This window comes from Melozone crissalis, unplaced genomic scaffold (assembly GCF_028551555.1).
Source record: "Melozone crissalis strain CALT ecotype California unplaced genomic scaffold, PUWL_Pcris_2 ptg000006l_1, whole genome shotgun sequence".
Taxonomy (NCBI): domain Eukaryota; kingdom Metazoa; phylum Chordata; class Aves; order Passeriformes; family Passerellidae; genus Melozone; species Melozone crissalis.
Genome location: NW_026535784.1, coordinates 17,458,169 through 17,481,975, shown reverse-complemented (window position 1 = coordinate 17,481,975; position 23,807 = coordinate 17,458,169). Strand labels below are relative to the sequence as shown.

Here is a 23,807-nt window from a genome sequence, read left to right as displayed (position 1 = left end):
ACTTCCAGGACAATACCTGCACCTGACCAGAACGGGGCAGGCTTGGGAAAAGCCAGGCTTGCTAGCTCTGTCTCCACCACGGTACAGCGCTGGGCTCTCTCAGGATCCACTCTCACTGCCTCTGATCCACGGGCTCCTGCTAAACGAGGCCTCTGCAGAACACTTCCCTCCCCCAAAGCCCCATTGCTGCAGTGGTCAGACCACTCCTCCCCTTGGTGTACACTGCTGCTCTCACTCTCCCATGAGTAAGCCAGCCTGGAATAGCATCTCTTCAGCTACTTCAGGTCAAAAAAAAAATCTGAAACCATGACCCTCGTTCTCAGTAATTTGAGCATTCAGCTCGCACTCACAGCACTGAAATTCAGGCCACAAATCTGTTCCTTTTTATGCCTGCAGATGGTTGCTTCATCTCCCTACAGATGGTATCCTGAAGCCAAGCAAGTGGCTTTCATGCAGAACTCCGAGACTACTATTTGAAAAAATTTGATACAAGCTGCAACATAGTTTTCCAAGGAAAGACAGAAGGCTATACTTGTGACAAAAATCCTTTATTAAACTATATTCTGTAAATTCCATTTCATATTAGAAATTTTAAATGCAAATTACAAAACTATTTCAGTAAAAAACAAAATTATAGTTAACAGCAAAAGTACAACTTTATACAAATAAAAAAATCATTTTTTGTTTTAATTTAAAAATAGAAATTTGTATCTTCCAATGTACTGGTCCTAACAGCTTTTACAATTGGTAGCTGCAATACTAGATGTTTTCACATGTGTATTCACATCTACTAATTTAATCCTCTGCAAAGTTTGTTTAGCTGAAATAGCATGAATAGTTGGGCTTTGGTTGGGTTTTGAGGGGGGATGTACCACATGATATTAAAAGCAAAAGCCAAAGTCATTAAGTATTGTCAAGGTATCCTGAAATATTTTTGCCCTACCACTTTCACAATCAACTGAAATGGTTTTCAACAGCCACATTACTTAATTGCACCTCTGGCCTTGTTTTTTTTCACTTTAGGATCACTCATCAATGTTAGCACAAGTATTAATTTTGTATATTAAAAAATGGTAATTTTCCTAAATTAAAACTTGGCATAACTATTAAAATGTTTTGTAAAAGAAGACACAAAAAGTCACATATTAAAGGCTACCATTCATCACCATCACATGCTGTTGAAGAACAGAAAGTGCTACAGAAACAATTGTACATTATTTTAGAGTGCTGGTGGCAATACTGCTATTTTAATTTTAAGATGATACAGAATTTACACGATACCTCTGGTTTCTCACGGATACTCACTGCAAGAGACATCAGAATGGTTGGAACTTCTAAAATATAACCTACTTTGAAATACCATTTTGAAATAATTATATTTCAAAGAATTCATCCCAGAATACATTATAAAATCATTCAGAGAAATACAAGAACTTCAGTGTTGTTTTTCTGGAATACTAGCAAGTAGCTGAAGGCATGGAGATCCTTGCTGATAAAACTCTACTTACTTTTACTCCGTGCACTGATCTTCAGACCTATTCTGTATCCAGCTCAGCACAGCTTTTAAGCAAGTGCTTGAGATCCCTCAGAGGATCATGACATTTTCTCCGAGTCAGAACTGCAATGCCTCATTTTGAGCAGCTGAAGCTGATAGAGGCAAGATTGGTTTTGCCAGTGTTATGATTTTAAGCCATCATCTCCATCAAAGTTCAGCTGGTAGTCAAACAACACATGTAGGTGAATGACCAATCTACCCCAGGCAGGGCATTCAGAGAATGTTCATGAACCTCAACCTGCACCCCAATGAAAGCCAGTGAAGAGAGAAGAGTACTCAAAACTGCTCTTGAGCTGTGTATTTCTCTGCTGATTTTGACAGACTGAAGAAAAATTCTCCTAGCACTGGGTAGAGCTGATTTTACCCTGAACATTTTTAATGTATTTATCCAAATAGGACTAAAGGATGAAAAAACAGTCTGAAAGGACACTAAAGCTCACCAGGAACAGTACCTTTCTTGAAAGTCTTAGCCCACTCCCAGAGACTGTTTATGCACTTTTAATTCTTTAATCTCTTTTGTCCCCTTAAACTTGCACTTTTTGCATGCAGTGGTAATTTTGAAAGAGGCTCAGGAAGTGGCAGTTTCAAAAATATTCCTGAGCATGTTGGTCAGAGCATGTTCTGGGGAAGTGAGAGTCAACTGCAATCATTATCATCCACTTGCTAAGCCAGAAGAAGGCAAAAAGCTGTGTTTCTCATCTCCAGGGTAAAGTTGTCAACTAGATTATGATGAACAGATGGGCAAGATGAAAACTTTTTCTGCTTGTCTTTTGAACTAAAATCTAAGCTGTCTTTGTCCATGTCAGGAATGGTGTGAATATGCTGAGTGAATCAGGCTGCCTCCCAAAACAACCAGAAGTGTTGGCACTTCCTTGTTTACAGGCACATCTCTGTAGGGCTTGGGCACCCAAGCAGCTCAACACACAGCAGCCACCCAGGCCAACCAACAGGGACTGTACTGCAAAGAGCTGTCCCAGAGAGCTGCAACTCCATTTGGTATAAACAGCAGCACTAAGGAAAACCTGTTCAGGAACAGAAGGAAGTCCCTTGGTCCAAAACAAAGATTCTGGCTCTGCTGAGATAATTCTAGCATTTGCAACTCTGTACAGCTGATAGTCTGAACTGTTGTCTTGAGGCCAAGTGCCTAAACAGCATCTCAGTCCATTTTAGGCACTGTCACAGAGGATGGAGTGTGGACTTCACACAGGACATCATGCAGTGGCAGAAAAAGCTCTGTTAGTGCTGTAAGGGGACCACAGATCTTTTGTATTTCACTCACTGATTCCCAGAGCAAGGCAGAGAGAAGGAAACAGAGAAAGGACATAATTCAGATGAACTAAGTACCCACAAAAATATAAAACTTATTATGGCAGTCTATTATAGAAAGAATCCCTTTGATTAAGTATTACTCAAGCTATTCTTCCACTTGAAATCACCAGGAAAAGATAACTGTATCTGTTGAAGCACGACAAACTCATTTTTAAGTCTACCATGCATCACAGTCACTGTGTATATATTAGAGTAAATACAGACATATTCAGGAAACATCATGTCTTTCAGCCTGTCAGCAACTTACACAGACACATTTTCAAGTGAAACCTATTTCTGTGGACAGCTTTTCTCACAGAAGTTCTTTGTTTATTAGTACTCATGTATGCAAATTGCAGAACTTGCACACACATATGGATTCATATACAAACTCTATATGCATGTAGTTCCTCGATAAAATTTACTGCAAAGTGGTTAAAAATTTAAAAATTCCTCACATTAATCCTTAATCTATTAATATTATTCCTAATACACAACTCACACCTGTTCTGAAAAAGCCGTACAACAAAAATTCATATGCCCTTCAGGAGGCAAAGGTATAAATAAAAATAGCGATGTATTCTACAAGATATTTCTATTAAAAAAAGTGTTCTGATTGTGTACTGGAAACACTTGCATAAGTAGAGACGTTTATATTTCATTTTTGAAGGGTTTTGCTTGGGGTCTTTTTATGTTGTTTTGGTTATTACACAGATATTTCTAAATGCTGATGCAATGCCATCAAAATCAGAGTAACTTTTGTACTCCCAGATCTTCCAGTTAGGCGATTACTTCTGCAATATTAGTATTCACTTTGATGTTAAAAATACATTTAAAATGTCTCATAATCATATTTTCTAAAAGGAAATCACCAAACAATACACAGAGAATGAAGACATCATTATTAGACACTTGTAAAGTAAAACAGTACTGCATTTGCTGAATTTAAAAAGCTACAAAGAAAGAAACAATTTTAATCCAGTAGGTGGATCTCCAAAAGAGACTGAATAACAGCATTGTGGTTTTCCTTTAAGAGATCACACTAAATCTGCCAAATTAGCAAACACACAGCTGGCCTTATATGCAATCTGCTTCAGGATTTGGAGAAGTTTTGAGGGAAGTCAGGATAACAGAACTGGTGAACTCAACATAACCACTAAAAAGACACAAGATTTTTAAAGAAACCTGGAAATACTCAGCACTCAGATGTAACTGGATTTGAAATACCAGTAGTTGCTCAGCTTCCGCCTCTCCTTTGCTATTCTGAAGGGTTTAGCAAAAGTTCTGAATTACAAAATAACTTTGTATAATATGTTTTAGAAGTACAGAAGCCACAGCAATCAAGACGTGCAAGGGTCAAAAGGCAGATTAGGTATGCTAAGAAGATAGTTATATTAAAAATTGTATCTTAACTTCTGTTAAAAACATCATGTATTTCTCAGCAAAATTCTTAAATCTGCATTTCTGAGACTTCAAATCCTTTTAAGTATCTTCCTTTTGCAGGTTCAAAAAAAGTTCTACTCCACAGAAAAAATTTATTAGAAACATACTGACAAATCCACTTGCTGTAAATTGAGACCAGTTTAATAAAATATCATCCTTTAAAACGGACTGAAAAATACCAGTGCAGTTGTTCAAAACATGGGGTTTTACCCGGCAGTCATCTGACACCTCAGTTTCTATATTCCTCTTTCCACAACTCCTCAATTCAGCATGACTTTCAGGCAGCCTGGTTTTATTTCTGTGAACCTATGAAACAAGAAAAAAAAGAAGCTTCAACATGTAAACTATATGCAATGCATCACCTTCAATTCTCATCAAACATATGGAAAGTGCTAAGGTCCTCAGTCAAGTATATGTGCATGTGAGAGTCAGGAAATCAGCATTATGTGATCAGCAGATGTGACACTGAAGAAGGATTTTTCAGTGTCTGGAGATATGAAGACCTGGAAAAAGCAGAAACTAAGATGAAGATCCAAGCAAAGAAAAAGCTGCTGAATATTCTTGGTTATATTAATTCTGCTCTTCTATTCCTGTTCCCCTTTCATTCCCCTCTTCTTTTGAAATGGATTTTCATCCTTCTATTTTGTAGAAGCCAAGAAAGAAATGGGAAGTCATTGCTGGTTTTGAGTCTCACCTTCCTACACTGCTCTATATAAAAATCAGCCAACACATTGGTGCAAGCCCAGACTTACTAAATTGCTATCCCTCATAAACTGAACACAAATGCAAGTATTGCAACAAATAAAAAGCAGGATTAACAATTTTTCACAGTAAAACTAGCAATCTTGAATGGAAATATGGAATTAAACTGTCTCAGAGGAAAGGAATTAACATTTAACAGCTACTACACAACTGCATCAGATTTGTGAAACAACGGAGTTAATTTAATCTGAAACAGCAGACCTGCCCTAATCTGTGCTGTAGTTTAACAGCATGCTAAAACTAAACTTCAATTTTCAGTTATTTAAATGTGGTTCAAGAAAAAAAAATTATCAGTAACAAAAATCTAAACTCACCTGAAGTTGTGGCTTGTGAGGTATCGGATAGCTGCTGGTCTGATGCGAGCAACTCCTCCCTGACTATGGCTTCCTCTTCCCGTGATAACACTGAGATATGGTTTGCCACCACTCTGCTGGTACTCTGCAACAGCAGGAATTGCAACACTTCAAGTCCTCCTCAGCAGAGACTTGGCATGCAGTACAAGCCTTCCATGCATTCCTCTGAAAACTCTCACTAGTCATTTGGAGCTTTGTTTTCCCATGATGATATGCATATTTTAGATACAAATAGCAATTTCCCCCCATTTTGAAAAAGTCAAACTTTTGAAATCTAGACTGCTTGCAAAATGCATAATGTAATGATCACAAAATCCCTCCAATTTCATAGAAGCTTTACTGTCATCTAATATTCAACTGGAATTTACATTCTGTGATATAAATTCAAATTACAAAATTAAAAGAGGTGAGCGTCATGCACTGAATTTTTAAGTGGTGCTTCTGCATTGTTTCATGTTTTATCTTAAATTAATGTGAATAAAGAAATAACATTTTATTGAATAAAGAAATTAAGAAGAAAGAAAATATAAATCCAGCTTTTGACACTTATGCCACATTATTTGGACTATCTTCTGCTATGTTGGAGCATGGAATTCAACAGATCAACACATTCCATGAGTTTTATTAGGGCCCTTAGCCATGATAACGTAAGAAATTGCTCTCTTTCCAGAGATAACAGCAACCTAAATTGATGAAGAGTTTGAAAAAGAGGAAAAAAAATTAAACTGGATTCTCACAACTAGATTTGCCAGTTTGGAATTATTAGTTCACAATACATGTTTTTTCAACTACTCTCCCCCACACAGTAACTTTATTTAGGTTTTATATTTATTTACTGTTAATTCTGGCAGCAAAAGAAAGTTCCCAGTATTGATCTTTTTCCCATGTACATACAGTGAAGTTAACTACTTTTTTTTTTCAGCTTTAGGTAAATAGACTGAACAGAGAGCCCCTATTATCGATTTCAGCATTGCTGATTTAAGTACAGTTCTGGAAATTTAGTTCTAAAAAGCACTAGGTTACAGTTTAAATTGCACAAATGTCATTGCAGGAATTGACCAGATAATGGAATTTAATTATCTCTGGTGCATATTGAAAGACAAAGGTTATCTAAAGCCTCACTGAACACTTTTATTTATACTCTGTGGAGTAGCTCCTTCAAAAAATCCTGTTTGTGTGGCAGTACCTTGTGTAAGAAATATTTATTAAAGAAGTATTCCCAGTGTGCTTAAATTTAGAGGGTAAACTGGTAATGCAGAAAATTGATCATTTTACAGCATGGACACTCATGAAGTACTTGAACTCTCCACTATGAGAAAAAATGAGCTCTCAAGCAAAACTGCATAAAATGACATTTCTGGAAGCAGCAGCATTCTGATTTCAAGCAATGCTGCCAACAAACTGATAACAGAAGTTTCTGAAAGGTAGCTCAGATCTCACACTTTCATGTAGAAGTTGAAGACCATATCATCACTGTTGTTACACTTCCAACACAGTAATTTTTCTTTTAAGATTATAAAAGCAACATAGTTGTGACAAAGCAATGCAATGGGAACACATATGGTTGCATCATCATCTCAGTAAAAAATGTCATGAAGGACAGACCAAGTATTCAATAATAGTAATAAAAAGGGATAAAACACAAGGAAGAAGATTTACCAAGAAGCAGAGGGAGGGGGGCGAGACAGGAACAACAAAAATCATTGTCATGTTAAAGAAAAACAATTCCACTGGGGTACTTTGAAAACAAGACAACACAAAGCCTAGTTGTTTTTAACATATATGTTATTAAAGCACATTCATTCCCTCTAATATTGCCATGCATCATGATTTCTTCTCATCATGAGAATCATTTTTAGGGGTAAGAATTATTACCTAAACCCTACCTTCCCTTTTCTCCTGGAGTACTCTGGACAATTGATTCACAGCTTCATCCACATGGAGACCATGCAAATCCAACACATTCATAGGTAGCAAGGAAGTATTTACTCTCTCAAAGATTTGCACAGCAGCAGCATGGTTAGCTTCTTTCATCTTCTGCTCGTGAAGGCGACCCTTTATTCACAAGCACAGTGACTATTACACACCAAGAAATAATTTTAGCTCCACACTGCTCAGTGGTTTCAAAATGACAGCACTGGCAGGGTGCTTTTAGTTCAAGTTTGAACTAGTAAAATTTATAATTCTAGCAGAACTTCTGCAAGATGCTCAGTGAGACCTACTCACAAGAAGATTTCATTAAATCTGTTTGTGAGAAACTACTCAAAGCTGGCACAAAGAAGACATTATAACAAAAGTCTTACAAGGAGGAAAAAAAAGTCAGAAAAGGCACAAAATCATAAGGTCTGTACATAAGCTAACAAGTTACACTCCATAATGAGTTGCAAATTTATTTTCCTAACAATAGATTTTTTATTTCCTGCAAGTATTTTGCTAAAATTATGATGAAAGTATCAGGAAACTGCCCAATAGATTAGGAAAAGCCTGCTGACTGTTGTATTTGAGGTTAATTCTTCGGAATGCATTCCCAAAATTTCAGACAAGCCAAGGGTAAATAATAACAATAATAATAGTAACAGTAACAACAACAACAATAATAATAATATCATCATCTATCATCTCTCCCAATACTTTTTGACATATTTTATGACTGACAAGGTCAGTAAGTCTCTTCTGGAATGAAGGCAAGGTGCAGTATAGTTAGTCATTTTACTACAGAGTGAACAAGTACCAACTCCTTCCCATGAACCTTGCAATGGTGGTATCTGAGAGATCAAAGCATCAAATTATGTCCTTGAAGATCTGTAGGCACAGTCTAAAAAGGAATGGAAGGAACTCCAGGTATTGGACTGATAAAGGCTCAAGAGAACAAAAGTGAAAATCTGTCTTACACTTTCTTAAAATGGATCACCCGAAGTGTGTTAGTGTCAGACCCAAGACAGCAGCTCTGTAACCCACTTGCAAAGGATTCCCAAGACAAAGGCCACCAGGAATAAAGTATTTTTTATTAATAAAGGTAGATTAGTTTGCCTTTTTATTACCTAAAGGAAAGTATATAATAAATAAATTTCAATAGATTTACAATAGATTGTATTTGTTCTTATGGATAAGAACCAAAGTAAGGACCTGAAATTACACTTCTATTTAAAATCCTGCACATCTTTGTCTCAAAACTTCAAGAATATATGAAACAGGATAAAACACATAAAAACCATAAAAAGTTCATTATAAAAATTGATAATCTGTACTTCCTACATGCACAGTAACAATCTAAACATTTAGAGTTACACCACTTGCATGAAAGCTTTTTGAATAAGCAAATTCAAGTCATTTATTATTACATTTTTGTCCTGTCATAATACAATTCCAAGTAAAGAATTAAATGCTTCTTACTGAATTTTTATATACTATTAGATCAGGGGAAAACTATAGCCTTTGAAGATACGTGTAACACATTTTTTAAGCATGATGTCAAGGGACATGCTTAGTGCCTGTGAAGGCACTAAGAAGCCAAATGTGTAGGAACTTTAATTACAAGAAGAGATTAGACTTAAAAGCAAGAGTAGGATCAACAGCACTGATCAGCAGTACCCAAACTGGTGCATACTAACAAATGTGCCTGAATCAAGACCAAAGAGCTAGTGCTCCAAGGCCAGAGCATGCAAGACTGATCAGCAGCAGATCTACAGTCCATAACCAGATGTATCATGAAAAGCATGACATACACACCTCATTTATCCCAACCCAAGACAGACTGTAGCCATAAAGATAGTCACAATGAAGAAGCGAAGACAGCAGGCAGCAATCTTGCCCAAGATATATGGAGGATGAAGCAAACAAGATTCAGTGGCAAAAGATGACATCTTAACACCTGTCTGACTCCTATAAAGTACAGAAGATGTGTCTAAGAACAGTTCAGCACCAACAGAGGATTCAAAAACATTATGTTTGTTGCAGTCCATGTCACACTCCAGTGAACCTAGCCAGATCACCTGAACACAAATCTTGGTGTTTACAAGGACATGATGGGATGTGAAAGAGATCTAAGACAAAGGAACACATGTGACTAAGCACTAGATATCACCTTTCATGAGGTCTCACACTAGATTTGGTTACATTAGCTTCCTGTGCCAGTATCATTACTAGTGGAAGCAAATTTACTTGTGACTGTCAATATAATACACAGGGAACAGTGACCAAATTCATCAACTCTAGCAGGCATGATGCTTTCCTTATCACTTCCAACTCAGGGTTTAAATACCTCCCTAAGTTCAGACAAAAAGCATAATATTTTTGTTTACCTGATGTGCATAAAATGCCGCCACAGGCTTCATACCCATGCGATAGGCCTCTCCAGCCTTTTTCAAACATTCCTGTCTCTTTTGCTGGTGACAAAAAGCTTCTGCTCTTAAATCATCATATTGTGGATACTCGAAGTCTTGAAACATTTCACATAAAGGATCATCCTCTTCCTTACTTTTTTTTGCCTGTAGGAATTCATATTGTTGAAGTTACAGGTGCATTGTAGGGTGTTTTCATTAGCATTATTTTGGCTATGTTTATAACTATGGTTAAAAAAATATAAATACCTTCTTCTCACGGTTCTTTGCAGCATTGTAGGAAGAAACAATTTCATTTTGCTGAGCAGTTTCTTGAGCTATAACTGTTTGTACAGGATCTGCCTCCAGAACACAGTTCAGAAACTGTTCAGTTTGTTCTAAAGAGTAGCTGTAAAGGATAAATAAAGTCTGTGACTTTACAAATATATATTAATAGCTGCTATAGTTATCTAAATTCATTATAACAAGCATTGATATTATTACAGAATTAGGTTACAATGAAAATAAACACTGGAATGGAATATTCCAGCTTATTGAAGAAAGGCTTGCAAACTCCTTGTAGGGCATTACTGGCATCAACACACATGCAGTCTTGGTCGACTGAAACATAACTGAGGGGCACTTGAACATTAAAAGGAAAATTACATAACTGAAATAAATTGCATCCTACCTTAATCAAAGAGAAATTAATAAATGCTTCTCTTTGGGCTGAGTAAGATAGTTCATTTTAAATCTTCTCTGGTAAAGGCTAGATAGTTCAAACTAATTTAAAACTAGCTCAGTTTTCTGAAACCCTAATGAGGGTAAATCCTTGTATTTTTAGTCAAATTTTGTTATCAAATTTAATTAAGTAAGACATCAGTTGCCAACAGCTTTCTAATAAGCTGTTTTTCTTCTTTATTCTTGCTCTTTAGTAAGCTAACAAGAACAGACTGATCAAAAGTAAAGACAGATTTTGGGAAAGGCAACACTATGAGGACAATTTTGAACGTGAAAAATAAGATGGTGAAATGTTTGAATTATAAAAATGGATGAAGGATATATTTTAAACAGGAAAGATTTTTATAACAACCTGGACAAGCAGCATGACTGACAAGTAGGTATGCAAACCCATATGTAGAGACAGACATTCAAATGAAAAAAGATGTTTCTCTTGAAAAAAAAAAGAAACTTGGATTTAAGAAGGTAGAAACTTCACAGACACTTGGATTTAAGAAGGTAGACATATATCCCAGAAACATAATGCAGAAGAGAGAAAGAGAATGTCAGCAGGAAGGCAGAGAGAGATGGTTCATTCCCTCAGAGCAGCTGCAGTAACCAGGAAAGTACTCACAGGTAACACCAGGTGATGATTGGGTTTTCCTCTGGGGCAGATGCCATTTCCTGCAATCCTACTATTACCACACCCACTCATTTCTCCCACTAGATTTAAACCCCAGCTCTCAAGAAAATATGCAGTTCCACTGACAGTCAGGCAGTGGTCAACAGCAAGAGACACTCTTCTCCCAGTGAAACTGTCTATTCTGCCCTAAAAAGAAATGCGTCTAAACTGAGTTTTATACCCTTTTTGCCTTTATTTAGAGTAACAAAAAGCACTACTTTGCAAAAAACCATTCATTAGTAGCATCTTAACTCTCAATATTTATGACTGTAACTGAGTACCATTTTTACAAAGAAGTAATAGGATTTCTTACTTGTTGTCCCTGAAGACATCCATTAAGAAATTTTGATTAATAGTTGGAAACATCTCAAAAAGTTGCTTCTCCTTTAGTTTAGCAGCACAGTCTTTTCTGGCTGTAGAAGGAACACGATTCTACCCAGAAAACAAAAGACATACATTAAAAGTTCTTCATTAGAAAAAAAATACAGTAAAGGTGGAGCCAATCCAACTTTGCCATTATTTGTTACCATTTTAGAAGTATCTACTCAGTTGGTATGCACCCACAGCAATGACAATGTGCCATACCAGCCTGCCACACTGATCAGCATAAAGTAAGGACAGGTGAGTTGTATCATACACCACTGCAGTACTCTGCAGTCTTTTGAAGTAATGCAGCTGGAGGTCCCCCATAATTTGGACAAAGTAAAATGAGGATTTTTAGGAGGGATTTAGGTTTTGGAATTTATTCCCTGCCAGTCCATTCAGTCCAGTGCTAAGCTTGTGCAAAGTCCTCCTCTTTATACTGAGGGCCTGGGGTTGAAACAATACCTCATTATGAAGCAGCATAAACAATTTTGGTTTGATGTATCAGAAGCTGTGTCTATATTAAATATTCTTAGTTGTCATCTGAGAAGGTGACATAATTATAACTTAGAATCAATTGGAATGATCGTTCCAATATTCAGATTTTTTTTAAAAAGAAAAAGTGGTCAAGATAAAGCCAAGCTCCATGAATTCAAACTGAAAGTAAAGCTGTGGACGTGACATTTGTTGTTATCAGTAGGGCACATACATGCAGCTCAAAGAAAGAATCCACAAGCCATTTTCCAAGTACAGGCTAATTCATACAACTTCCTACACCAGTTCAGAGCTCCTCTACTTTAGGCCAGCTGCTTATCAGAGACCATTACAAATAAGAACACCTGTTCTGAACATCAGTGGGGCAGTAGAGGGCAGTATCAGGCACAAGCCAAACAGGCAGGGTACAGGAATTCTGTGTGGAAAACAAAGAACTAGTAAAAATCTATTAAAGAGTTACTTTAGAAGTGGGTACAGAAACTTGTTGCAGATTAACCTCAATTACTTATTTTAATGTCTCATCTGGGTTCTCCTAACAAAAAAAAACCAAAACCATTACAGCCAATTCAGTACACTTCTAGACAAGGCATGGAGCCAACTAAGAACTTTTTTTTTGATACTGCTGTCACAATGAAAAGCATGGAAGATTATACTGATCTTTGGTTTTAGCTGAGCAACCAAAAAATAATTCAACCAAACACAAATGCTAGCCTGGATAGTAAAATGCAGCATGATCTGTGTGAAAACAACCAAAATATTATATTCTAAATGAGACTGTATTTTTCAAACAGAACCATCTACCTCAAGCAAAACTTCTGTATCACAGTTACCAACAATACTAATTGGCATGCATTTTTGTCACAAATTCAAGCTGTAATCAGCAACACAGGGATGAGTCACCAAATAAGACATACCCTATTTCACTAACAGAAATGAATCTAAGCCACGTTTAAAAAATGGTGCTATCCATACCAGGTCCTCTCTCTCCTGCATCGCTATTTCTTCAGAAATTATTTGCCTGAGAGAAACTTTCTGAATCTGAGCATTCCAATGATCCATAAATGGAAAAACATCTGATGTTGCTGGGGTTTTTGTCTGTATATTATTAGATGTGTCTGCAGCCAAGTTTGGTTTCTTCTTCTGTATTTTGCTGTCTGCATTCTGAGATAACAGCACTTCTGAGTCATCTGCATCTATCTGCTGAAACACTGTAGGACATTCAAAAACAATAAAAGTAGGGTGACAAAACACTTACAAAATGACAAAATAATTAAGACAAGTTTTTCAATCTACACAGTTTGAATTTTGTTAAAACAAGATTATTAATACTAAAACAAAAACCAACAAATGGCTTTCACCTTCTCCACTTTAATTTTCCAAAGACTGTCTGACCATCTTTATCTATTTTGTGAAATAAAAGAAAACCACCAGACTTCCTCACCAAATTCTCAAGTGCTAAGACGTTTCTTAAAGCTGTAAATCACCTTGCACATACATTAGGTGGGGCTTGTTTGCTTTTATAAAAGAATCACTGACTAGTATGTTTACCTGCCTTTCTTCTACAACTTAAGGACAGATGCTTAACAATCTCATTTTCTACTTCCACAAGTTAATGGCAACAGCATTGCTTGGTCACTAGTTTGCACCCACATTGCAGTCCAAGTCTGCAGTGGGGTTCTGCCATAGAGGGACATTTCTTCTGGGACCTGAATGAAAACTGGACTGCAAGAGATGTTAACACTTTTTAAACAAGGTATCCATCTTCCTGCTAAAATCACCTCTGATGAACAACTTGTCAATGTTGTATTCCTGACCTCCCTTCCTTGCCTGCAGAAATCTTACAGTGCTAGTAATTCTCTGGCTGTTCCTTTTCTTGCCACAGAGAATTCCTACCAAAAGGCTGTCTGCTTCAACCAGAGCTTCTCCAAGTTTTCTGAACAACACAAAATTATAGGCTTTATCTGGAACTAATGATTCTGCTTTTAATTAACTCCTCTCCCCTCCCCCACACATCATAAGAAATTGGTAAATGGATCCAAAGACAATACAATTTAGTCTAATAAATAAAGTCATCATTTTTCAATGGATGGAGCATTTGCAACCTTAAGTTTCAAATAATTAAATGCTTTTATAATGAACATTAAGTACTTTTACAATTAAAAGCAATACATGACATACCTTCGGCAGACGACTTACAAGATTCATCTCTCCTCTGACGCTTCTAAATAAAAATAGTAAAATCATGAATGTTGTAAGTTATGAATTTTGCAGGAAAACTTTGCAAGTGTTAGCTTCTAATTAAAGCAATTTCAAAATAAGGTCTCAAATACTTCTCAAAGATTCGGTATTTTAAAAAAATATATTTAGGAAAAATAATTCTGAAGTGAAATTTGTAAGGTAAAATTATCTTTCTAAAAACACATCAAACCAGAGAAACATGCCCCACTGCTAAGACTTCATAGGCCTAATTACATAAATCAAACAAAAATTTAGCCAAAAGGCATTCCAAGTTTCACAGAGCTGTAAAGGAACATAAGTTAGAGAACTCATCTCAATTATTGCACGTGGAGATGTTTTGTATAGAGACTAATTAATCAAAGAATTGTTTTTACAGGTCAAAAAACCAATAAGGATTTTTGGCCAGTGGAATTCTTCATCAATCTTGTAGTGAAATTGTGAACTATGATCCTTCATTTTTAAGAATCTTGTTTTCATGATGAGGCACTCATGACATCCTTTAAACCATTTTTCAATAGCTCCAATGATTATGACAAACTGATACACTCCACACGTTTTACAAACTACTATTACATTTTATCATTGTTCTTACAAAGATAATACCTTTAGACCAAGACAAATGGTCTGACAAAATACAGGCATGGCACAATGTATCATAAACAAGAAATCTACTGACCAGAATAGATTCTTTCCATTTTTCATGAATCACTTTTGCCAAATTCAGATCAATATGAACCACACAATCCTCAACAGTTAGTGATCCTTGAGGAACAAAGAAAATATATTCATTAAAAGCATTCTATAAAAACTTATTTAAGCAATTAAAGTACAGTATCCTAATTTTAACTTTGGATAGTCTACATAAACTGGTCATGCCTAAAAAAAACCATCTAAACAAAAAAGCACTTTCCACAAAAATTGTTTTCAGGTGTTCAAAAACTCTGAAAGGCTAGGAAAGAAACAAGTCAACATTAACTGTATATTGTTGAACTACAACTACCTGGAAAGTGGTATTTTTCCTTCTCTCTTCAGTTTTTCTAGCAGACCCTTCTTTTACAAAGCCATTGCTAATTGAAAACAGTTTCATCCATGAAACTGTGATTCCCCCTGTTCCATTGCAATCCACATGGCAACTGCTTTTCTGTACAACATACCCACCACAGCCCAACAGCAGTCACATCCCTCCTTTCCAGCACACAAACTCAGAGAGACAAACTCCAAGCATCCCCCCAAACTCTAAAGGAAACAGCAGAAATTATCATGGTATCATAACAAAAGCTCTTTTTCCTAAAAAGGGTATTTCTCACCCTTTCAAAAATAAAAAAGCAAGAAGTATGTATGCGTCAAATAAAAATTTTGAGCATACTTCAGACACAATAAAACACTTTTCTGCTATAAAAAGCAAACTTTTTTTTAAGGAGGTAGGCACGTAAGGCAAAGAGGCCAGTAATCAAACCCACCAATAAATCAGGTATTCAGGGTTTCACATAAAACAATCTTCAAGATAAGATGAAAGACGGAAAGGAGGAAAAAAGGGGAAAAGTGTGGGGAAAAAAGAGAGAAAAGCATCAATCTTATATTCCTCCTATTTTCTTTTTTCCTTTTTCTATCACTCTTTAACTTGTGAGATGCATGTTCAAGCTGCTTATGACTTCCTTAACCATAATCTGCCAGCAGACTGATCTGTTGTCATCTTTTTAAGGACACAGCCAACTTCATCTCCCTTAACCATCCATCTTCTTGTTCCCCAACTTATGTGATGCCTAAAGGGTTTTTTTCCCTTTCTTCTTTCCTAATCAGCCACAATTTGCATATTCCTTATCATCTAAATATCTCTTCAGAGTTTGAATATAAGCTCAAAGGCCTGTTGCTCAGAATGCAAATAAGCAAATATATTTTTACTTTGAAGTATGTGCATGTACAAAAAGACAAAGGCAGAAGGTAGCACTACTGCACTTATATGTTATCCCATGCTTAGTTCAGTTTATTTCTGCATTAACATCAACCGCCAGTATCATGAGGAGTTACAGGAATCTACTCCCTAAAAACTAAGCATGAAGAGAAAAAAGCACAGGCAAAGAAAGAAAGGTTTACTATCCAAATAATTTTTTTTTCATAAAAACATGTATATAATTACATCATACCTGCATCAATGCCAACAGGTCCAAATATCTCTTTCAGCTGGAGTGCCAATTCAGGAGGCAATGTTAGTTCTAGGCAATCTATACTGAAGGCTGCATGTGATGCTGGTATAGGGCTTTGTCTCTTGGCTTTAGTTGCAGCCCAGCTTGGAGTGTCAATTTCTTCTTTACCACATGTCTCCCTGCAATTCTCCTGAGTTTCTTTATCCATCTCCAGTTCTTTACTGCTGCTAGGACCAACCAGAGGTGCATGATCCATTTCCACTAACAAACCAGTCCCTTTGGAATTTTTGGCATTGCTTTCTGAAGGGTTACTGTCACTTTCATTGTTTAATTCAGATTTCAAATTGGTAGAAGTTGTGTTAGGATCATGAGGCAAAGCTGCATCAAGTTGTAAAAGTGATGGCTTATTTACAGTTTCTTCAAGAGGACTCTCACTCCCTCCCTTCTGCTTTCCTGAAACAGACAGCTCCATGACACCTGCTGCTGAGCTGCTTGTGTTAGTTCTAGGGGCTGAATCCACAGAATTTTTCACTTCCACTGAATTATCCAATGAGGTAGCAGAGTCAGAAACATCAGCACTTGTCACAGGTGTCTTGGCAGCCCTACTTTCTGCAATGCTGAGTGGTGAGTCCTTGCCTTCCGAAGTCTCAAAGGTATCACCAGCCTCAAGTACTTGTGGGGCTTGTTTGCAGTCTTTGAGATCCTCATCATAGTTTATACTTGCCTTGAAATCAAGGTCTGTGGCCACTGGCTCAGCTTCGCTTACCTGAAAGCTCTCAGTATCAACAGCTTTACGTAACTTTTCATCAGAGTCTAACAGCAGACCTGTGGCCCAGTCTATGTCTTTGTTACATCTTTCATACAGATCTTTCAGAGCTTCAAATGAAACAGACTCAAAGAGCTTACAGAGTATATCTAGTTTTTCAGACTCATCAATATTGATAAGCTCACTTTCCTCCACAAAAGTACTTTTATCATACGTAACTCGATAGGGTATTTTTTCCTGAGAATCTGAGACATTATCTATGTCTTTGGGTTTGAAGCCATCTAACCTCCCATGCAGTATTTTTGCTGTCTGAGGAAAAAGCATTTTCTTTTCTAATCTCCACAGGAGAGCAAAGTCCTGTGATTCAGTCTGTGAATAGCTACTTTTCTGCCTACATAAGTCTGTTTCCTGTTTCTCTTCTGCCAGGTTAAGTTTAGACAAGTGGTCCTCTTCTCTGGGATGCGGCAAGCTGCTGTTTGTAAAAGTGAGGGCTAATTTGTGATGTTTCCTCGTTCTCTTACTTTGCTGGGATTTTTCCTCACTTACTGTTTCACTACCTACTATTTCGTCTTGGTGTACAGGCGAACTCCTTGTATCTGGTTGCTCTTCAGTGCTCACAGGTGACCCATGAACCACATGCACAGTCTCAAGAGCATTCATATTAGTGTCATCTTCAGTATTTCTGTCTTCATCACACTGATTTAAATTTGTCTTTCTCATTCTCCTGGACCTTTGCTGTCTCTGTTCTAATGAGGCTGAGACAGGCCAATATTCTAACATTTGCAATTCTGGTGTAACTTTATCTGAACTAACAGAGTAACAGCTACAGGGTAGACTTTCATGCTCATGTCCTTTCTCAACAGTACATGTCTCAGGCAGGTCCACTTGCTCTTTACCTATCTCAGAATGCTGCTGACTGGGAGTTTCACCTTCCTTATCAGTCTTCAGAGGAGATTTTTCTAGTCTTCTACATCTTTTGACTCTCTGTCCCATTGTTTGTTCCATGGGCCAGTCACCCAGAAAGTTTAGTAGTTCTGGTTTTCCTGATGTGTCAAAAGCCGAACTGCTTGATTCCACCGTGTTACTCGTTTGTGTTGATTTTGGTTCCATACACATTCTGCCCAATTGTTCAACTGCAGTTTGAACTTTGACACTGTTGTTATCACTGTGTTCCTCAGCTCCACCTGTGTGTAAGTTCACAGTCTTTTCAGCTGGAATCACATCAACCTCATCCATTTCTGCTTCAGTACTTTCTTCTGTTTTTAATCTCTTTTCGTCTTTCTTCTCCAAGGGCAGCTCTCTTTTGATGCAATCTGATAAATTAATTTCCAAGTCATCTTGAACAGTGCTGTTCTCAGAATTGTGTTCCACTGAGATATTTTCCATTTCTTTTTCCTCTTTCTGAAAATGCTCGGGGTCACAACTACTTTCTAATGTTAGAGAAATACTAGGAGAAGTTTTATCAACCTCAGCTAATTCAATAGGCTCCACCTCAGAAGCAAAACATTCTTCTTCCTTTACATCAGAATGTGCCTCTCTCTTTCTGAAAGACAAATTGGAATGAAATATAGACCCATTTCAAACCTTCATAAAACATTGTTGACATTTTTAACTCCAGTTAGAGACAGCATAGAGTTTAACCTAGTTAGACTTCTAGTAGAAGGAAAACAAATTTATAACTAGCTGTAACTCCAACACTCCTCAACAAAAAAGGAGCTAAGCAAAGATGAACTTTTTTTTAGTAAGTACTTTCTTAAGTAACTTTCTTTCGTGCTCTTCTTACTAGAGCACAGGGCTAAGAACACTTTCTCAGGAGTCAATCACCCCCCCACCCCATTTCCAGCATTCAGTTTTGTATCAAAGCACTTTGCTGCCAGACACTTCCTCATTCAGATCAGCAAGTCTGGTAAATATACTTTTATCTAATGACTGTCGCTCTCTCCTCTTGGCTTAATGCTAAAGACAGTCTAGACATTAACTAGGAGAGAATGTGCCATTTCTTGTCAAACCATTTTTTACAATCAACTAGATTCCATTAATTATCATTTCAAATACATCACACATGCAAAATCCAAGTGAAATAATAATTGAAATCAAATCTGATTTCCTGTGTGTGTGTCCTAGTTTTGGCCAGAACATGGAGGTTATTTTATACCACCTACATCAATGCTGGAGCAGGAATGGGAAGAGGAAGGGGGAGCAAACGAGCAGTGTGTGTGTGGTTTGGGAGTCTCAGTGGGGGCACTGAGCTGGGGATTGCCATTCCTGAGCAGGACACTGTGCACTACAATACACAGCACAATCCAGACTGGCAACTGCAGAACAGTCCTGGATACAGCCAATGGAAACCTAGGCAAGTTTAACTCAAGTATACTGAAGAGCAAGTAAAACCTGTTACCACTGCACAGAGAATACACCTTCTATCATCAAGATATAATCTAATACCAACATACAAACTTGGAAATTGTCATTTGCTATTATTTGGGACAACATTCTTCTAAAAAACAATTCAGAGATCTTAAGTGCTTTTTATCTATAGCATACATCCAACAACACATTTCTAAGATAACAGCAAGTCAGTCAAGATTGGCTTCTTGAAAAGTAACACTGCCATAATGGGAGGCTTTCAAAAGCATTGGAAAGTTGACTAGATCCCTTGACTACTCATTTCTGACAATCCTGAAATTCTTAAAAATTAAAAAAAATATGCAGGGATTTTTTGTGTTACTTAACTGTCTTTTTAAACACATTCACCATTTGACATTATTACCCAGGTTTTGTTGCTAAAAGGCTACATTTTTAGTCTTTTATTTGATGCTATAAAGCTAGTGAAAGAATCTAACCTCTGGCTTTCCTCCTGACAAGGATCTTCACTCCAACCAGCAGCCTCTGATTTGTCTGGAACTGAAGAATCCAATATTGATCTCACAGTAAGGCAGCGTTCATAGCGTTCCAACATTCTTTTGATCTTTTCTTTAGATACGCCATGAACGTTTCTCCTATGAATTAAAAATAAACAAATATAAAGCCATTTCAAACTTCTGTATTACCATGACAAAGGAGAAAAATGTAATAGATTTACAGCAAGACTAACCAAAGAATTCAGGGAGCCAGATGAAAAGCTGTGAGACAGCAATTCTTTCTGTATCAGTGCACTAAGGCATTGCAAACAGGGCACATCAGACAAATTGCTGCTCCACTTTTCCACCCCATCTGGTCTCCCCGTACTGCAGTTAGTTGGATGTTTTGCATAATACTAAAATCTAAAACTGTACTAATAATGCATCTTCCTCAAGTAAGTTTCAGAAAACACACTATATCAGATCCTGACAGTGATGCAGGATACCAAACTGGGTACAGAAGACTTCTGAATTCAGTCTTCTTTCCTTGCTTTTGCTAAACAAAGAACTCGTTGAGCCTTGAAGAAAACCTATTCATCTATTATTCTGGACACCCTTTGGCCAGAAATTTTCACTAACTCTGTTAAGCACCAATTAGCATTGTGTTCTGCTGCAGTGCCACCTAGAACAAGTGAATCTTGTCAAAGATAGTAAAAGAGAAATTGAAAATACAGAAGAAAAAGTTTAACTTTTATTTTAAAAAGGAAAATAATCTACCTTACCTCACTTTAAAAGCAGCCAACCTTAAGCTAATCATGCAAATTCAGATGACAACAGATACTATAAAATCAGAAAAGAACTTCTGTTGGAAGGGACCTCTGGAAGTCCCATACTTCAGTCTCCTACTCAGAGGAAGTACAGCTAGATCAGGTTGCCCAGAGCTTTTTGGCTGATTTTGAATATCCGAAATGACTGAAAGTCTATAAACTTTGTGGGCAAACTCCTTCAGTACCTAACCACCTTTAAAGTAAATGTTGGGCTTTTTTTTTATGTAATCTAGAGTTACAACTTGATGATGTTTAGTTTGTCCTATCCCTGCACAACTCTTTTTAGTCTTCTCTATAATGTTTCAAAAGGTAGCTGAAAACAACACAATTATTCTTCTTCAATTAACTCTGCTTAAGGTTGAATAAACCACTCTTGCTCAGTTCCATATCACCTGCGAATCTGCTAAGAGTGCACTCTGTCCCAGCATCCAAGCCATAAAAAGGACATTAAAGAGCTGCAGGCCCTCCCCAGAGGGACATAGGCCTTCACTTTGCTCACACAACATTTGAACCTGGCATCTAGCCAATTTTCTCATTATATTTTCTTACATTTTATTATTCACTTACATAAGGTTCATGTCTTGCTGATTTCAGCCCTAAGTAACAGAAAGTCCTGCTAAAGAAGAGGTACGCAGCAATCACAGCTCATACTGTCCAGTATGTTATTTTCCTTTACATTCTTACCTTTCCAGTTCTTTTGGTTTAAACTTCCACCAAGTGTCTGGTTCTCGGAACATTACTTTGTATTTGAACTGCTGAGCCTGAATAAAGAGATATAATATAAAACAGAACATGCCACATCATCCATTTCTTATTTCTATGACAAAGCACACTACATGCATAGCTTGCATACCTATTGAATAAAACATTTGGAATAAACATTTTTGTTCAGTGTTGCACTTCAGTTTATATAAACTGAGATTTTTTAAAAAACGTTTCTGTATCTCTTACCATAAAATTAAATGTGCCATGATGTGTCTTCTGAGACAACACTGCAAAACATCATCTCTTTCCAGATACAGCATACACATCTCTACACAGCCTCTCCAAGACAGAGGAGAGTGCACAGCTTACATTCAGAGCTGACCAGATGTGAACCAGCTCCAAAACAAGCAATTCAGCTACATTAGCATAGCTATTGTGGACAGCCTTCCTGCCACATGGGAAACCTGACCAAGCTGCAAGTAAATGGTTTCTATATAGTTCAGTCTCATCATGACAGAAAAGGAGCCTACAGTCTAATCAGGAGAAACACTGCAAGTACTGTGCTGTTTCTCCCCGTTCCTGTTTTCAGAAAAAATTCTTATCACTGTACCAAACACTGCATTTCTGCGAGAATTCTTGTTGCATCTTGATTTCAGCAAACAGCAAAATAAAGACATAACTTACAAAAGAACTGCTAATCTGACAGTTGCTAATAAATGCAAGGATAACAAAATAAACATTTTATTAACAAAAATTATGTGTGTCAAAGTCCCACTGTTCATTAATCTATTAGCACATGCAGCATATGTAAGGTATCTGCTCAAAAGCTGTCAATTATATGTATATTGTATATTATATATTATATATATATGTACTCTCTGCTGTGTTTCTGTAACAGGCAAGGAGAAATCCCAGACCTATATTACAATACTTTTTTGCACTGTATTATTTCAGTTAATCAGAACCAATTTGATAAAATAATGTTGTTCTAACTACCAACATAGTTAATGATCAATAGCAAAATACACTCGAGACTCTAGAAGTGTTGATATCCATTTAAAAACTATTATGTGAAAAGGTGGGATCACTTCAACAAAAAGTATTAAGTAAATCTGCATAACTACAAGCAAGCTAGCAATATTTGGTAACTCCAGCCTCCAACTGGTATTTGCCTCTATATTTAGGATGGAACTGAGTTTTCAAGTTTTACAAAGCATCAGACATCACTCATTCATTACTGTTGATTTCTAAAGCAGCTTCTAATTTTACTGATCATACAAAAGAGGAACAAAATCCAGTTTCTTCAACAACATGTACTTTTGGCCCCAAGAGCAAAGCACTTGGCTTCGGCTTTTGATGACTGGGCCAGGTTAATGCTCATACACCACATGACACATGACACTGCATGAGTTATGCAACACAACATGACACTGAGCAATGAGTCCATGCAACACTGGCTTCTTTACTCCAGACTTCCTTGTGGAATAGAAGCTGGACTGTGAAAGACACTCCCATTTTAAAACATACGTTGTTGCCGTGCTAGACAATAGTCTCTTTTCACATTGGTCAAATTGTAATACTAACCAAAGCAACATAAGGCTTCATCTCCCATGCTTGTATGTTTGTGTTGTCAATTATTATAGGAGAGATTCGCTTTTCAAACGCTTCTTTGGCTGAAAAATACACATGTACAAAACAAGGTAATACAGTTAATTTCATTACAATAGGGTGAACATATTAATACTCATTCTCTAAGTTTGTTCTATTTTTATGTAGATAATCCACAATGATTAACCACTGTGTAAAGAACTCTTGCCATAGCTTGATCTGTTTCAAGGCCCTTTATTTCAGAAATCCCCCCTCACATGTAAAACTACTGAGATATGGCATTAGCTTTTGAATTAACATATGTATGATAATCAAGGAATGAAAATGCAGACGTAAAATGCATCAAGATGACTAATCAATCAGTAAATTAAACTAAAAAAACTACATGATCACCTTAAAGTGGACTTCTTTGTTGCATACAAAATTCTTGGCTTTATAACAGTCTTAAGATTAGTCCACTCTGTAAACTGTATAAAATATGAAAAACCAAATGAATTATTGTAATTTAAATACACATTAATGAAATGTATAGAATGTATAGAACCACTAACTTTGAGACACAGCACCATGTTTCTGAAGCCATGTTACAACGTGTCTGAACAATCACAGCTCTTGCTGAATCCCACAATTATTATTTAATTTCTCCACTAGTAGAAATTTGACAACAGAAAAGGGATCA

General features: G+C 36.8%; 1 protein-coding gene across 3 annotated transcripts in view; it reads right to left on the bottom strand.

Moving 5' to 3' along the window:
- Positions 1–980: 980 nt before the first annotated feature.
- The window catches only part of N4BP2 (NEDD4 binding protein 2), a 35,185-nt gene continuing 12,358 nt past the window's right edge, over positions 981–23,807 (bottom strand). For 2 of the 3 annotated variants that reach the window (XM_054293800.1, XM_054293808.1), the window contains exons 7-19: positions 23,105–23,193; positions 21,500–21,576; positions 19,992–20,147; positions 16,383–18,691; positions 14,915–15,000; positions 14,179–14,221; positions 12,973–13,208; positions 11,456–11,574; positions 10,011–10,149; positions 9,723–9,908; positions 7,308–7,476; positions 5,383–5,506; positions 981–4,612 (exon numbers count right to left, since the gene is read on the bottom strand). In XM_054293800.1, the coding sequence (XP_054149775.1) occupies positions 4,567–4,612; positions 5,383–5,506; positions 7,308–7,476; positions 9,723–9,908; positions 10,011–10,149; positions 11,456–11,574; positions 12,973–13,208; positions 14,179–14,221; positions 14,915–15,000; positions 16,383–18,691; positions 19,992–20,147; positions 21,500–21,576; positions 23,105–23,193 (3,779 nt within the window). In that variant the 3' untranslated portion in view covers positions 981–4,566. Of the gene's footprint in view, positions 4,613–5,382; positions 5,507–7,307; positions 7,477–9,722; positions 9,909–10,010; positions 10,150–11,455; positions 11,575–12,914; positions 13,209–14,178; positions 14,222–14,914; positions 15,001–16,382; positions 18,692–19,991; positions 20,148–21,499; positions 21,577–23,104; positions 23,194–23,807 lie in introns of those variants that run through there. The other variant, XM_054293816.1, reaches the window with a different exon arrangement.